Source organism: Simochromis diagramma, unplaced genomic scaffold (genome assembly GCF_900408965.1).
Source record: "Simochromis diagramma unplaced genomic scaffold, fSimDia1.1 OVJJ01000293.1, whole genome shotgun sequence".
In the NCBI taxonomy this organism is placed as follows: domain Eukaryota; kingdom Metazoa; phylum Chordata; class Actinopteri; order Cichliformes; family Cichlidae; genus Simochromis; species Simochromis diagramma.
In genome coordinates this window covers 8,681,205-8,696,410 of record NW_024386801.1, presented here as the reverse complement: position 1 = coordinate 8,696,410, position 15,206 = coordinate 8,681,205, and the positions used below count along the sequence as shown (strand labels likewise).

The 15,206-nt window shown below is 39.7% G+C and overlaps 2 protein-coding genes across 2 annotated transcripts; one reads left to right on the top strand and one right to left on the bottom strand.

Annotated features, from left to right (window-relative positions):
• The first annotated feature begins 700 nt into the window (after positions 1 to 700).
• Positions 701 to 7,832, top strand: dnaja2b (DnaJ heat shock protein family (Hsp40) member A2b). The gene is made up of 9 exons (XM_040025593.1): positions 701 to 853; positions 1,752 to 1,811; positions 2,155 to 2,381; positions 2,465 to 2,545; positions 2,661 to 2,794; positions 2,907 to 3,103; positions 3,248 to 3,392; positions 5,572 to 5,699; positions 5,787 to 7,832. The coding sequence occupies exons 1-9, from the start codon at positions 776 to 778 to the stop codon at positions 5,973 to 5,975; spliced, it is 1,239 nt and encodes a 412-aa protein (XP_039881527.1). The 5' UTR covers positions 701 to 775; the 3' UTR covers positions 5,976 to 7,832.
• A 128-nt stretch (positions 7,833 to 7,960) lies between these two features.
• On the bottom strand, positions 7,961 to 10,729 carry LOC120730469. The gene is made up of 7 exons (XM_040026875.1): positions 9,699 to 10,729; positions 9,215 to 9,612; positions 8,837 to 9,133; positions 8,578 to 8,754; positions 8,385 to 8,489; positions 8,200 to 8,291; positions 7,961 to 8,114 (listed from the first exon to the last, which is right to left on the bottom strand). Exons 1-7 carry the CDS (start codon positions 9,901 to 9,903, stop codon positions 8,039 to 8,041), a joined length of 1,350 nt encoding a protein of 449 aa, XP_039882809.1. The 5' UTR covers positions 9,904 to 10,729; the 3' UTR covers positions 7,961 to 8,038.
• Between the last annotated feature and the right edge of the window lie 4,477 nt (positions 10,730 to 15,206).

Sequence of the window (15,206 nt, the reverse complement as noted above, 5' to 3'; positions counted from 1 at the left end):
AAAGCTCATGTTTTCGGTTCCTTTGTGCAGTATGCTCCATAAGTTCTTTTTGCTTGTGGTTTCTTGTATGTATAGTCTGGACTTTCGTTGCTTGTTTACTGGCTTCTTTTTTAAAAGAAGAAGAAGAAAACGTTATCAGGCTTAGAGCCACTTGTAGTTATTAAGATTTAAGTCTAGTAAAAGCAGAAGAAAATGCATGAAAGGATGGAAAATCTTCACACTGACTGATATTTGATCAGTGATCTTGTTAAAATTACATTTTTGTTGTGTCAGCCTAACAGCTATTAAGCATAGGCTCAGTTTAAATAAAGACTACAGGGCTTAGAGCTGTTGAGCGTGGTGGTATTATGGTACACTCAAAGTTCTAAAAGAAAATAACCATAACATATAATAAGTCCGGAAAATGTATCTTCTGGGACATATTTTTAACCAGATTACCAATGTGGAAAGTGTGACTTTCATGCTTTAAACAATGTTTTGTAACAGATTAACACAGTCCCTAATGTATTTTCTAACACTAAATACAATAAAGGGTTTTTTTTGTGAACACACACAAAATCGGTCATTAATTACACGTATATCATACAAATTAAACGAAAATGTATTTGTTTTGGAATAATAAGTATGTGCCATGTTTCAGCATCTTTTTGTCATGGGGTGTTTGTCTGTGCTGCTTCTGGCAAAAGTCCGGACAGTCCCAGCCGGTAGATCCGCGTATCGTCGCACAGCTGAACCTCCTCCGGAGAAGGTCTCTCTGTAGTTGCCGGTTAGCGTCATGTCGGGCGTTGTGGATACTAAATTGTACGACATCCTCGGAGTTTCGCCGTCTGCGTCTGAAAATGAACTTAAAAAGGTACGTAAATGCTACAGTGAAATGAATGTCTTGGAGTTCAAACAAAATTGAAAAAAGAGGAAGAGAGGTCACCAGAGCAAATGTGGCCTACAAACAAGCTAATGGATGTTTAGCTAGCTTAGCCAGTAAAATGAGCTGGATAACAGCGGGATACATCACCGGACTTTTAAACATAATTTAAGCGACACGTTGGCATTGAATGATTGCTTATAAGTGTTTCTAAATACGTGATAAGGATGAAGTTAGTCTCTTTGAAAACAGAGATAACACTGGTAAACACGAGTGTGATAGCTTGCTGGCTACTAATGCTAAATTCCAGCAAATAGTCCCCACCAACTCAGTAACGAAACAACACTCGCTAAATGAGACACTTAGCTTAATAAACTGCCAACCCCAGTGTAATACTTGATCATGCTTATCAGTATTGATGTTAGGCAACGCTATAAACAACGTGTGTGATGGTCACAAGCTAACGTTCATGCCACCATTCGTGCAGCTACATTAGCCAACGTCCAGGCGTTATTCCCTTTAAAATCCATTCAAACATCAAGCAGATGCTAATGGCTCATATTTGACAACTGCTGCGTCCTTTGCAAAACCCGACATAACACAACTTATACAGCTTGTGTATTCATCTTATTCTTGTCTCGTAATAAAGACCTTGTATTTCCGTCTATCGGGATTCAAAATAACGCTGGCAAGTCAAAAGCTGTTAATATTTGGAAGCAGTGTTGTTGAGTTTCTGACATGTTACATGCAACCATGGTCTTGACTATGTCCTGTTGTTTTAGACAGCAAGCTAATTGAAGCGTCTTGCTACAGGCACATGAGCTTAGGTCTGTGACCCAGCTTTCTTCACGCTGATATATATATATATATTTTTTTTGGTTTATTACAGGCCTACCGCAAATTGGCCAAAGAGTACCACCCTGACAAGAACCCTGAAGCTGGAGACAAGGTATGATGCACCAAAACAGTAGTGTTAGCAACAGCACCAAAGGATGCTCAGTTGATCAACAATTGGGCATGCAAAAATGATGTCGCCTCCATTTATAATGATCACATAGCCCAGTGCTTTGAGGATTACTCCTAGGCACAGATCAGAGTACAAAATGTGACACAGGCTTTCCACTAGAGAAGAATGCTTTTTAAAAATATATTTATTTCTCTATGACTCAAATCTTAAAGCCTCTTTTAAGTTCTTTGTGCTTTGTAAAAGGGAACTGTTGTTGAGGTGCACTGAATTTATTTTCTTCATGCACCAGTTCAACCTGTCTGATTGTGCTTTGTTCATTTTCCAGTTTAAAGAGATAAGTTTTGCATATGAGGTATTGACAAACCCAGAAAAAAAGGAGCTTTATGACCGCTATGGAGAGCAAGGCTTACGGGAGGGAGGAGGAGGAGGACCTGGCATGGAGGATATCTTCTCTCACATTTTTGGTGGAGGACTGTTTGGGTTCATGGGGGGACAAGGAAGAGGACGCAATGGAGGCAGGAGGAGAGGAGATGATATGGTACACCCGCTGAAGTAAGTGTTGTTGTTTGATGGATGCTTCAGTGGATGGTGCATATGTAATGCAGTATGTGTACTTACAAATCATGTTGTTACAGGGTTTCTCTTGAAGACTTGTACAATGGTAAAACCACAAAACTGCAGCTCAGTAAGAATGTGCTGTGTAGTGCCTGTAATGGGTGAGTTTCCTTTTTGTTAAAATTATATTGATTTGTAGTTTTAAGGCTGTCTGATGAATGATTTGCAGTTGCTCTAAATGGATAATAATGCTGATACTTTACTGTTGGCTTTTAGTCAGGGTGGTAAGGCAGGAGCTGTGCAGAAGTGTGTAGCATGCAGAGGACGGGGCATGAGAATCATGATTAGACAGCTGGCCCCAGGAATGGTTCAGCAGATGCAGTCAGTCTGCACAGATTGCAATGGGGAGGGTAATGTATCCCCACACACCTGCAAACTGACATTAAAAACAAAGTTAATGTACAAACCGCAGCAAAACAGCTCTCTGAGGTCTTCTATTCTGTGTGTGTGGTTGTTGTCCAGGTGAAGTGATAAATGAAAAGGACCGCTGCAGAAAGTGTGAGGGTCATAAAGTCTGTAAGGAGACTAAGGTTCTTGAAGTTCACGTGGACAAAGGCATGAGACATGGACAGAAGATCACATTCACTGGAGAAGCTGACCAAGCACCAGGCATGGAACCAGGAGATATAGTTCTGGTGCTGCAAGAGAAAGAACATGAGGTACCCCAAAACAGACAGCTCCTATTGATTACAAAACTGTTTTTAATAATAGAATAACTTGGATAATGAATAAAGTCTACATTTATCCAAGCGATTTGATGTAATGAACCTAAGCAACAAATATGGGTTTTATATCTCAAATAGGATTTCCGCCGTGAGGGCAGCGATCTTCACATGGTTCATCGTATCGGCCTGGTTGAGGCTCTGTGCGGCTTCCAGTTCACAGTCACACACCTCGACGGACGTCAGTTGCTTGTTAAATACCCACCTGGAAAGGTCATTGAGCCAGGTAAACATCTTCCCTTTACTTTAATTTATTTTTTCTGTTATGACATTCTTTCTTTTTTGGTTGGACAGAAGGAAATTTATTGGATGAATACTTATGTTTTACTGCAAGTGTTGGTGCCAGCATTTATTTTTAGGACAGCATAAAAGAGAGAATATAAACATCTAATGTGAACCAAATTGAAAACAAAATTAGATTGTTTTAACAAGTCACCTTGGTGTTGTAGAATTTTCTGGTAATTTCTCAAGGTTGTGGTATATAATTAACTGTCTTGTGAAAAAGCTGTCATTGTTTCAAGTTGTTGAGAATACATATACTTTTTTTGGGACATTTCAAACTTAACAATGTAAAATCTAACACTAATTTTAAAAAAATAAACATGTAACTATAAAACTGCATTTGAGTTAAAACTGTGGCATTAGCATGTATGATAAGCACAGACACATGTATAATCTAAGTCTTAAAATATCGTTTGCATGACAATTTTGACAACTTGCACCATAGTTTATATTATATTATATTATAAATTCCAGGTTCAGAATAAATATGGAAACCACAGGCTGTATATAAAAGATGGATGTAGCTTCCATGTCAGAAAAGTCGAAATGCTGATGTATAGTATAACTAATTTTGTCTAATGGGCAGCAGGGGGCGACGTCACTTGTTCCCAAAAAGAAGCCTGTTTATATTAGGAAATCAACCAATTAGCGGAAGTTGAGCTATGAAATTTGTGATAAAGTTGTTTTGTTTTGGGTTTTCTTTTGGTGTCTCTAGTTTCAAATCTTACTTTTAACCATTCATTATTTTTAAAAATTTTTAAATGTGAAAATATTAGACCCTATCAGTAGGGGTGCAATGATACTCGTATCGATATTGAACTGTTCGATACAGTGCTTTCTGTTCGGTACACATATGTATCGAACAATGCAAAATTTTTAATTTATTTTATCAACTTTTCTTCTGACGATGCTGTCTGTGTTGACAGCTCAGTGGATCTGCGCTCGACAGTGCAGCCTAGGCGGAGTAGTCGAACGCAGATCCACTGAGTGCAGCGCAAGCTAGCAAGACAGAAGCTAAGCTCGTTGCAACATGGCAAATTGAACCTCCCCCACCCTCATTCAGATCTGGCCTTTGGAACTATTTTGGTCTTCATGTGAAGTATGACCCTGAAGGTAAGCGCGTCATGGACAAAAGTAAAACAGTATGTCGGATGTGCCACGCAATGCTCAATTACATGGGTGGGAACTACTGCGTTAGCGCAGTTTGCTCATTAACGGAGATTTGCCGTGTTGTGGTGTTAAAGTCATTTCAGATTAACGCTGACAGCACTAGTGGGAACAAAATGAATATGACTGCACATTTACGCCGACATCACCATAGTGCAAAGACAAGTGGAAGCAGACAAAAACAACAAGCATGCATGCTACAAACTTTACCCGAGTCATTTAGACAGCCGTTAGCACATGATTCTCCTCATGGGGACCTGATATGTTTAATATGCTGCTGAGAGTATACCCCAGAAGAAGCGTATAGTATAGCTTTTATTTTGGAAAGAGCCATTTCTCTGTAATAAACTCTCTTTTCCAAAGATGAGTGATTTCTCGATCCGATTTATTATTTTATCCCTTTGTTGTTTCAGCAACTGTACGTTTGAGTTCAAATATATATTTATAATTTTAATAAATGACAAATTAAAAAAGCATGAACATTTTCAAAAGTCAAAAAGTCAAAGTCAACTTTATTTGTCAATTCTGCCACATGTACAGGACATACAGAGAATAGAAATTTCGTTACTCTCAAACCCTAGATTTTTGTATCGAAAAAAAATATCGAACCGTGACACCAAAGTATCGAACCGAACTGTGAATTTTGTGTATCGTTGCACCCCTACCTATCAGATTTGAAAGGACCATAAAGCACAGTATGGTTTAGGGCAAGCCTACCTTGTGGTTGACAAGTCCCTACAGTATACTGTGTCCCCTGGTTTCACTGTCGGATCAATCCCTCACTAACACAGCAACTGTGATAATGCTTAGTGCGAGAGATGATGTCAGTGGATGATATCACTGTGGCTAGATTCATCTTATATTTAGACTCTGTTGGAGAGCACATAGACCTCGCACTGTAGTGTACAATTGTTGTTGAATCTGTGTGCCGTTTCTCCTTTGTGTGTTTATGGCAGGCTGCATTCGAGTGGTGAAAGGAGAGGGGATGCCTCAGTACAGAAATCCATTTGAGAAGGGAGATCTTTACATTAAGTTTGAGGTCCAGTTCCCTGAAAACAATTGGATTAACCCTGAAAAGCTGAATGTGAGTTGCAATAGAGAAAACAAAAATCACAACTCGCAAAATGTTAGAGTGAATACAATGTCGTGATGGATGTTTGTCTTCTTTCAGGAACTCGAGTGCTTGCTGCCTGCCCGTGCGGAGACTCCCGTTATTGCAGCAGATGCCGAAGAAGTTGACCTAACAGATTTTGACAGAAGTCAAGGTTCAGGAAGCGGAGCCAGGAGAGAGGCCTACAATGATAGTTCTGATGAGGAAGGGGGTCATCATGGCCCAGGAGTGCAGTGCGCACACCAATAGAAAGACTACAGACTTGCACACACATAGAAGCATAAAAACACAAAAGTCCCATTGCTAACACCATTCAAGATTTGCGACTCATACATTTTCCTCCTCTCAAGACTCACATGAAAAAGAGATTATATATATATATATATATATATATATATATATATATTTAGTCTCACACAAAATTCCCCCCCTTCGTTCAGCTCCATGGTGCCCATAAGACAGTGATCCTGGATGTGTTATGATCATTTTATGTTTATGAACAGTAGTGCTCTTCAAAGCCAGCAGCAGGAAGGTGGCCCCATTTTCAGAGGTTTATTGAATTAACATGATTTAGATCCCTTTGTTTTCATCCTAAATGTTTAGACTCGTCTTTCCTATAATGAAAGGTAATGTATAAAATTCAATTTTTGTTGACTGTCTTGTAAAAGATATAGTTTAAAATCTTTTACACACAAGCGCATGCTGCCGTTTGCTAAAGAGCTTGCCCGTGTAAAACTAGGGTCCAGACATTACATAAACATCTGGCACCACAGGTGTTTCAATTTCAGTGTGTCACCACTATTAAAGTGCCCTGCTCCCATCAGCGCTAACCTGATTATACGTGTCATATTTTGAAAATGGGATTTGCTGGTTCTGTTCAGTTCCTAGCTGCCACACACACATATTAAAGGCCTGACTAAAGTTACCTGCCTGCCAGGCACATTTGTTTTTTGTTTTGTTTTTTTCTCATATGTAAGCTGTTTTTTGTCTATGTAGGTGTGAATGATAAGCCCCTTTTCAGACATTCAGACAGAGATAACATTCATTAATCTTTAAAGTGAGAAAATTATGCTGTGCAGATGTATAGCACTTTTGTTAAGGTTCTTTAATTGAAGACAAGTAAATTTTCGAATGTTTAGTTCTCTCCAATAGTGTAAAAAGGGGCAGGTTCTGTATTTGTACTGCATGGTGCTCCTTGGAGAGCTGTACCCTTCCCCTAACACATCCACCCAGGGACAAACATTTCTCTTCTGGATCAGGAAAACCGCATCATATACAACTCTTCAAATTATAGTCGTTACTGATTCAAGACACATGCACATTCACAGTCTTGCCATTATTGAAGAGAGACGATCAATGTTCAGACATGAAGCCGACAAGTTCAGTTGATTAATGGAAACAATTGCATGTCTGAAGCGGGGGGTTCGTGTGTTTGAGACCTCTGAACTTGAAGTTTTGTGTTCATTTGAGTGGAGGTCAAACTTGTATACTACTTGTATGTGTGTTATGCAGTGGCTCAGTGTGTGGGAGCTGCTGTGGAATGTTCCGGCTTATTAGGGTGGTAGGTATTCCTGCTTTATATTGGACTGCAGTGTGAGTGGATATTATATAAAGTTAGGGAAGGAGAAAAAATGTTTATTTGCTGAGAATCTTCCCCACATGGACAGTTTTATTCTCACCAGGACTGAGAAGTTCTCCTGGCTTGCAGGAAAACCACTGAGCCTGCACCAAACCCTCTATGTTATACATATCTCCCTATTCTTGTTAGCCAAACCTTTGTCCCTCAACATGTTGTAAGAGTCCCACCCCCATATACCTGTAAATAAATACAGTCCTACTCCACAGGTGCATTCAGAGTCAACAGCAGTGTCTTTCTTTAGCCACAACTTTTTTTTCTTACATAATGGTAATAAATGTTATGTTCAGATGAAGAGCAGTTAATGGAGCCACTGTAGACTGTTATCACGCACCTCTGTGACTCATTGTGTATTTAATTTAGCCCACGGGATAGTCTGTACACAAGGGTCATTGGTAAATTACATTATTGTTGATGCTTATGGTTGTCGAGATTATGATTAAACTGTACAATAAATGACTGCAAGTTCATTGAGCTGTTCTGTTTTCATATGTACAACCTGTACTGGTTTCTGAGCATTCTGTATTAAGTTTTGTTACAACCCCGAAACAAAAGGAAATACTGCTGATAGAAAATCTGCACCATTAAACCTAAACACATTAGACAATTGGTGCCTCAATATATTCAAAATAAGAAAAGCGTACATTTGTTGGTATTTTTGTGACTGTGTTGTGACTCAGTCTTCTGCATCCTCCGTGTCTCTGCTCTGGAGGGCAACTGGACCCAGGAGTTCTTTAAACCCTGTGGTATTTCTAAAGGATTAAAAAATAGTGTTGAAATAAATGCGGTCAATGTTAATTTGGTGTTGACTGGCAGATTCAAGAGGGTGTCATTTACCTATCTCTTTTAGACTGCATGACATAAGAGCGCTCTCTTCTGAGTTGCTCCAGACGCTCTTTCACAACAGTCTTCTGCTTGTTCTTATCTTCCTAAAAAGTAGACAATATGATGATAAGATAGCATGCTAATTCGTTGTTGTTGTTTGTTTTTTTAAAGTATACAGTTCCTCAATATGTAGTTACCAGTGGTAGATCTTGAGTAAGGTGCTTTATCCTGTCTGTGTGTTTCAGGCCAAGCAGGTCTTCCTCTGCCTTTCTGTTCTGGATGATTGACAGGCGCTCCTGAACCTGAAAGACATGCTAACAATGTAACATCAATTCTGCTTTCATTTCTGAGTCATGAGCATGCAGTGTCCCTCTCTACACCTTGTCTCACCCTGAGCAGTTGCCTCTCTCTGTCTCTCTGTTGCCTTTGTTCAACTTTTCTTTGCATGTCCACTAGGTTGCGCATTGTCCTCTCTCTCTCCATTGCAGACACCGGTTCGCTCACTTGTTCTCTCTCCATCAGAGAAGCTTCCTTCTTTGCCTTACACTCTGACAGGCTACAGTCTACCTGGAACATGGTGGGAAAAATAGCTGGTTGTATGTTTTAAATGAGAACCGATCTAACCAGAATATATCAAGACTACTCTTACTGTTTCTTCTGGACAGTATTTCTGCTCCTTATAGCGATCAAGTTCAGGGTCTGTCATGTCCCACTGCTTGGACTCTGTTTCCACCTCAGTCACATCCCTGTCAGCATTAGTTATGTCCTTGCATGTCCCATAGCAGAAGTCGTCTGCATGTGGGTTAGCTTCAGAGGAATCAGCCATAGGGTGTGGCTGTGCGGCTTCCTTGCTCTCTGCCACCAAAGCATGTGTTTGTAAGCCACATTCAAATACAGCTTCTCCTTCATTTGGTTGATCGGCTGTTTGTCTGTTACTGAAGGCCAGCTAATAAGAATTCAGAAAGTGAACACATGAGTTCAGTGACAGTCACAGTGAATTACGTTCTGCTACACTCTTATGAAGTACCTCTTCTACTGTGCTGCACTGCTGGTTTACAGACTGTGTGTCACAGTGATCTGGAGTACCAGACTTCAACCCAGTAGGTTTCAGCTCTTCTCCATCTCTCTCTTGATCTGACACATCACATTGTGTAGGCCGTGCTTGCGTCTTCAGACTTCTTGCACCATCCTGAATCTGTCCTGTACACCCATCTGCAGGCTCTGCTGCGCTGTCTATGTCATCCTCTGGTGGTTTGCTCCAGGCGAGGGTGATTAAAGAGCCCTGTTCCTCACAGCTCTGGGGGCTCTTTAATTCACTGCCCTCTGCTTCCTCTTTGGCTCTTCCATCTGCAGCAAGACCCTCACGAGCATCTGACACACACAGGATCTCCAAGTAGGGCAGGTCCTCCATGACTGCTCCACAACCTGTTGGATTTCAAAGCATATTATTCCCACAGTTTTAGGAATATGTTATTTTATTAGGATAATTAGTTATTAAATGTTTTTAATACCTGAACAGAAATCGTGTTTGTAAGTCCCATCCGCATTTTGGACTTCATTCACTACACTGTTGCTGCTTTTGCTTGAATCAACCGTCTCAGCTTCAGCTGATCCCCCACTCATGTTTTGGACTTCTGCCTGTCCAGTGTAAGAGGACTGAACTATGATTTGCTTGCTGCTGCTGGTTTCAGTAAAGTTTGGATAAGGATTTAACATAGAGCCTGAACTAAGGGGGGCATCTGAGATCAGGAGGTGGAGCAGGTTGCTAAAGCACTGAGCTTGAAATTCAGATTTATATTTATCCCGCAAAGCCTGGAGAAGCTGTGCATTCTAAACAAAGAGACAAGATGCACCACTATTAACATTACAGCCTTTTGTAGGTTTTCTTGCTTTGACTTGTATGTTGTGATTGCCTCGACTCACCCCATCCATCATCGCTTGCAGTAAAGCAGAAGCCTGGACTTCCTGAAGTTCTGTTAGATGGGTTAGAAGAAGCAGGGCACAGTCTTCCAGGAGAAGTTGGGACCATTCTCTGTAGGCCTGCACTTTGAGCTGGGCCATCGGTTGTGGTTCAGGGTTAGTTTGCTGTAGAGGGCTCTGAGTACCACTGTGTGCCTGCAACCAAGCATGAATTTGATGCAGCCTTTTAATACAGCCATTCCTCAAAGGAACTTGATGATGATTGTCTGTCGAGGAAACAGGAAAGAAGATAATGAAGTGGAGAAATGATGGAAATCAAAAAGAAGTAAATTCCAAATAAATTCTGCTGGGAAAAATAAAACTATTTATTACCATATTTTGGAGGCACTGTGAATGCTGGTGCCTGCACATCCTTTATGGAGATTCCATGTATTAATGTGATAAGTTGCTTCCTCTCCTCCTCTTGAGTCAGCACCAGCAGCTGCAGCACTGACTGCTATAAGTGGACCAAAAATGTAGCTCTATTACTTATAAAAGTAATGTTAACCCACTAAAAAAGATCATGTATATAATCTGAGAGCAATATTATAACAGGAGTTTGCTATCCACAGTCTGATTTGTAATACCTGCTCTATTGTCTCAAAGTCATACTCTTTCTCTTGTGCTTTTCCATGTAGCCACAAGGAGGCCTGCTCTGCTCTACGTGGACCGTTAACATGTGGCCTGAATGGACAGACAGTACACAAAAGATATGAAAACTTGATGATTGTGAATACAAACTGTTGTATACTCTGAGTGTTTTTTTTTTGGCTCACCATGTCTCCCAGGACTGGTGAGCAGCCAGAAGAGCTGTATAGGAAAGTTTCTCTCTCTGAGCTCTAATAGTTGCCAACCTGACGTACAGACACAACAGTTTCAGGCTCTCCCCATGGAGCCTGGAAGATAAAAGATTGATGAATCAACCCTTTCCCTCTCAGGGTTTCATGGTGGTATTTCCCCCCAAAAAACTCTCTTAAGTCAAATGTATGAAACTACTTGAAATAATTTACCTCTCATGCAGGACTGTAAGTGCATCATGTTCTTGTTGACAAAATTTGTGCAACTCATTCAGAAGAGAAACGGCAGACCAGGACTGCTCAGGACAACTTCTAAAAGATGCACTCATACAGGCCCTGAAGGGAAATAAGCTTTACCATGGTGCTTTGGCTTAACATGAATCAAACCAAATGTTTTCCATCCATAATACAGACATAATACAAATATATGAATGCCATCTTAGTAGTAGACCCTAAAGTGCCAGTACGTATGGATGTGAGTGTGAATCGTCTGTCGCTTTTTGTTCTCCCTGTGCTGAACTTGTCCAAAGTGTATCCTGCCTGTTGGCCTATGCCACCTGAGATGGGATCTATCCCTTTTCAACCCTTTAGTTAAATAAGCAGTCAGGAAAATTGATGGATCTACAAATTAACCCATCTGTTTTGATAAACCATTTTCTTTGCCGTTACGTGTGCTATTTAACAAAGTTGTTTATGCACATCCTTTTTAGTTTTTGGATAACACACTGACTCCTTATATCCCCGACCAGTGGCAGTGTAGCCAAGTTCAAACACTCAAGCAAAGTAGCAAAAACATGATCTATGTGTGTTACTTGTACATCCTGAAAGCTCCTGGCAGCTCAGCTAAGCTGAGCATATCAACAGATGCCAAAGCTTCATCTGCACGATCCTCCAACTGTTCTACTTCCTGATGCTGTTGCCATGTCGGCATCATCTCCCAGACGCTCTTAGCTGTGGATCAACAAAGAAGTAATGACAGAAACATGAAGCATCCAAAGCAGACTCCTTCATTGTGATTAAGGTGTACTTAGGTGACAGTGTAGAGGAACATTTCCTTACTATGGTGCTCCTGAAGCATTTCTGTATACAGCAATTGAGTGACCACATCATACTTGACATCCACCAAGAGGAGGACGTCTGACAAGGAGACATGGCCCCACGCCTGGCCTGTAATCCTTTGACTTTGGTTCTGCCATGTAGAGGGCAGTATGCTCCACACACCCTGTGATGCCAATCTTAGTAGAAGCAGACACATTAACAACATAGCTATTGCAAGTAAGCACTTCACTATAAAGGGGTGGTTTGTAATATTAGAAAACTGTATATCTCTGAAATGCTCAGTTGCTCCTTAATACTCAGGTTAAGTAATATTGAATAACCTCTGAAAGATAAAACATCCTCCTCAGTAAAAAGCTGTGTTAACTGGCAATACAATTGTTGCTCACATGAGTACACCCAGTTAAGCTGCAGTCACCGAGTTGTTTTCTACTTGCTTTAGCGATTTGTTGTGCTACATGCGAACTACAATTTAATATTATTGAATAATGCACAGATTTGCCACAAGGACTAGGGTATTAAAGAAAAAGCAGTTACGAATTTTGCTCCTTTTAGGTTCTTTAATCTTTGGCTTTTCACACATGCAACACAGTAATCTGGGTGATGTGGCTGTAAGTCTAACAACCGTGCACTATGTGGTTCATACATACACACAATAAAAATCAATACATGTACAAATTTAATATTAAAATAACACATTTTGCTATAAACTGAGTAACTTCTCACCCTCAATAAAAGATGCTCACCTAGCCCAGTACTGCCTGGCTGCTTTTTTGAGCCTTTTCACACATGTCTTTTTCCCAGAGAACTCTTTCCCCCCTCCCCATCTTCCGATCTGCGGAAAGCAAAAGAGGGCAAATAATGAACTGCATTAATGCAGGAGAAAGTGTACAGTTCTGCAAGTACATACCTGTACCAACCTGCTGTAGGGATCCTAAATCTGAGGTGTATGCCTTTTCGAAAGTATTAAATTCTGTATTCTGGAGCAGGGAATCCATCGTGTGATGAAAAGCATTGGGATTTCCAGTATTTAGTAGCAGGAGGTCCCAGTATAGCTGAAGATAAGAGTATTTATAAGAGCAGTAGTAATAATATTTTGATTATGGAGTTAAGCTACGATATTATCATATTAAAGAAGAAAAATTGTACCATTTCCTTCTTTTCCCTTTCCCTTTCCATTTCTAAGAGAACATCCAAAACATTTTCACCAATACAGGTCCAGCTACTGTCTCCTCCTGCAATCTGAAGCACAAACAGCCCCATCGTAGTATTCTGTTACTATTTGTTTGTTTGTGTTTGTGTCTAATTATGTGTGAGCTGGTACCTTCCTCATAGCTGTATGTGCTTCAGTGATGTTGGAAGAAAAATGAAACACTTTGCTGTAAAGGAGACTCACATCCTCAGGGGTAAACTCTGCGCCAGCAGACATACCTAGAGACTGGTAAAGACCAGCAATGTAATCCTGAAGCAAAGCACATGGTTGTAATTACATTTATTTTCAGTTCATTCAATTCAACCTTGTACATACAAAAGGAAAACAAATGCATTTCTCACACAGCCACAGCAAAGTATCCTACCTGCTCCATGTTTTCAGGTTGATAAATTATGCAGCATATTACTATGGTTACGGCAGTCCTCTGGGAAACAGCTGGATCAGCTTACCAGCAACAAAAAGTGACAGTGTATCTGTCAGAGAGTGAAAGGTGATACATGACCACGTGATGCTTTACACCTGAGTGTAGTGCTCTGTAACATTTAAAACGTAGTTGAAGTCAGTGGCTCCATGCCTTTTAGTGTTGTGTTGTCTTTATTTTAAAGTCTGTGGTGTCAAATGATTTATTTACTTTATTTTTAAGGCATACAAAGTCCTAGTATGTGATTTAGGCTTCTGTTCTCTTCAAAAGCTGTATGGTGGATCAACTTTTTAAAAAAAAATAACTAACCATTTTGGGTTTTATTAAGCCTTAAATGTAGGGGTGTGGGTGCTGTGATTGACAGGTATGCGTTGCCTGGGTCTCACCTCTGTTTGCAGAAGTTTATGCTCCAGTTTTGTTGTGTAGAATTCTAGTATTTTATCTGTATGATACTGCTATACTATTTGCATGATTATCAATAATTAAAAGGAATCTGCTTCCATGTGATGAACCCATATACCTTATATATCATGTTTAACAAGCTTACTAGTTATCTGATAGCTTAGCACTTAACCATTTCACCTGTTGAAACTTCAAATTGTCCAGAGTCCAGAAAATAATAGATGATGTCATGGTGGCTACATACAACTTTTATATACAGACTATAGTGTTGTAAAGTGGCTGTGTTTCTTTGTCTTATTGTAGAAAAACATCACTGTTAAGAGGAAAACAAAGGGATATGAGCCGGTTTCTTTTTTTGATTTGCTTAAAGTTATGACATATCTAGGGAAAACAGTGTTTTCTTACAAAGCACCCTGGACCATGGACAATTTAGAGAAAGAAGTGAATGTAAACATGCCTGGCCAGCTCTCCCTAAAAAAAAAAAGAGAGACCTCAGTGGGATTTCTTGGTCAAATAAAGGTAATAATAATGAGGTGGTTAGGTCTATAAGCAGTTGATCATTGAGAATCACCCTGAAATAAGCTGATCTATTATTGAAAACTGCTTACCATATTTGTTGAATTGTAAGGCTATTTCACACATTTTGACATGTGTAGCTGACCTGATGTGTACTCACTAAAATACACTCTACTCAAATAAATACAATGTGTGCAGAAAGGACAGTGTTGCCAAATGGGTGATTAAATATCAACATCAAGTTTGTCTCTGAACACAGAAAAAGAAACAACAGAAATATTAGTGAAACTTTTATTTATAAAATGGAGAAAGAAAAGATTACCTGAGATTATATGGCTTCCTGTATGAACAGTCAGACATTGCACAGTGCTAAAAATGTAACCTGCATGATAAACAACTTTAAATAATTGCTAATACTGTTAAAGTAAATGTGTGAAACAAACTAGGTATGGAATTAAATGACAAATCTTTAAGTAGTATAAATATTCAGTGTTACAATATTTATAAAAACCAACAAACACAGTATGTGGAGTCCACAGGTCATGGAGGTTCATCTGGAAATGCCCATATGGAAAAGATATATATAAATCTTATAAAGTTTTTATCTGTCTTGTATGACACTTGTATGAAAAGCATACAAGAGTGAAAACACATA

Coding starts and splice junctions, on each gene's coding strand:
- dnaja2b (XM_040025593.1), top strand. CDS start 776: ATGTCGGGCGTTGTGGATACTAAATTGTACGACATCCTCGGAGTTTCG. Junction 2,795..2,906: donor CACAGATTGCAATGGGGAGG/GTAATGTATCCC, acceptor GTTGTTGTCCAG/GTGAAGTGATAAATGAAAAG. Junction 3,104..3,247: donor TGCAAGAGAAAGAACATGAG/GTACCCCAAAAC, acceptor TATCTCAAATAG/GATTTCCGCCGTGAGGGCAG.
- LOC120730469 (XM_040026875.1), bottom strand. CDS start 9,903: ATGTTAAATCCTTATCCAAACTTTACTGAAACCAGCAGCAGCAAGCAA. Junction 9,134..9,214: donor AGTGCAGCACAGTAGAAGAG/GTACTTCATAAG, acceptor AATTCTTATTAG/CTGGCCTTCAGTAACAGACA. Junction 8,292..8,384: donor TTACTCAAGATCTACCACTG/GTAACTACATAT, acceptor TCTACTTTTTAG/GAAGATAAGAACAAGCAGAA.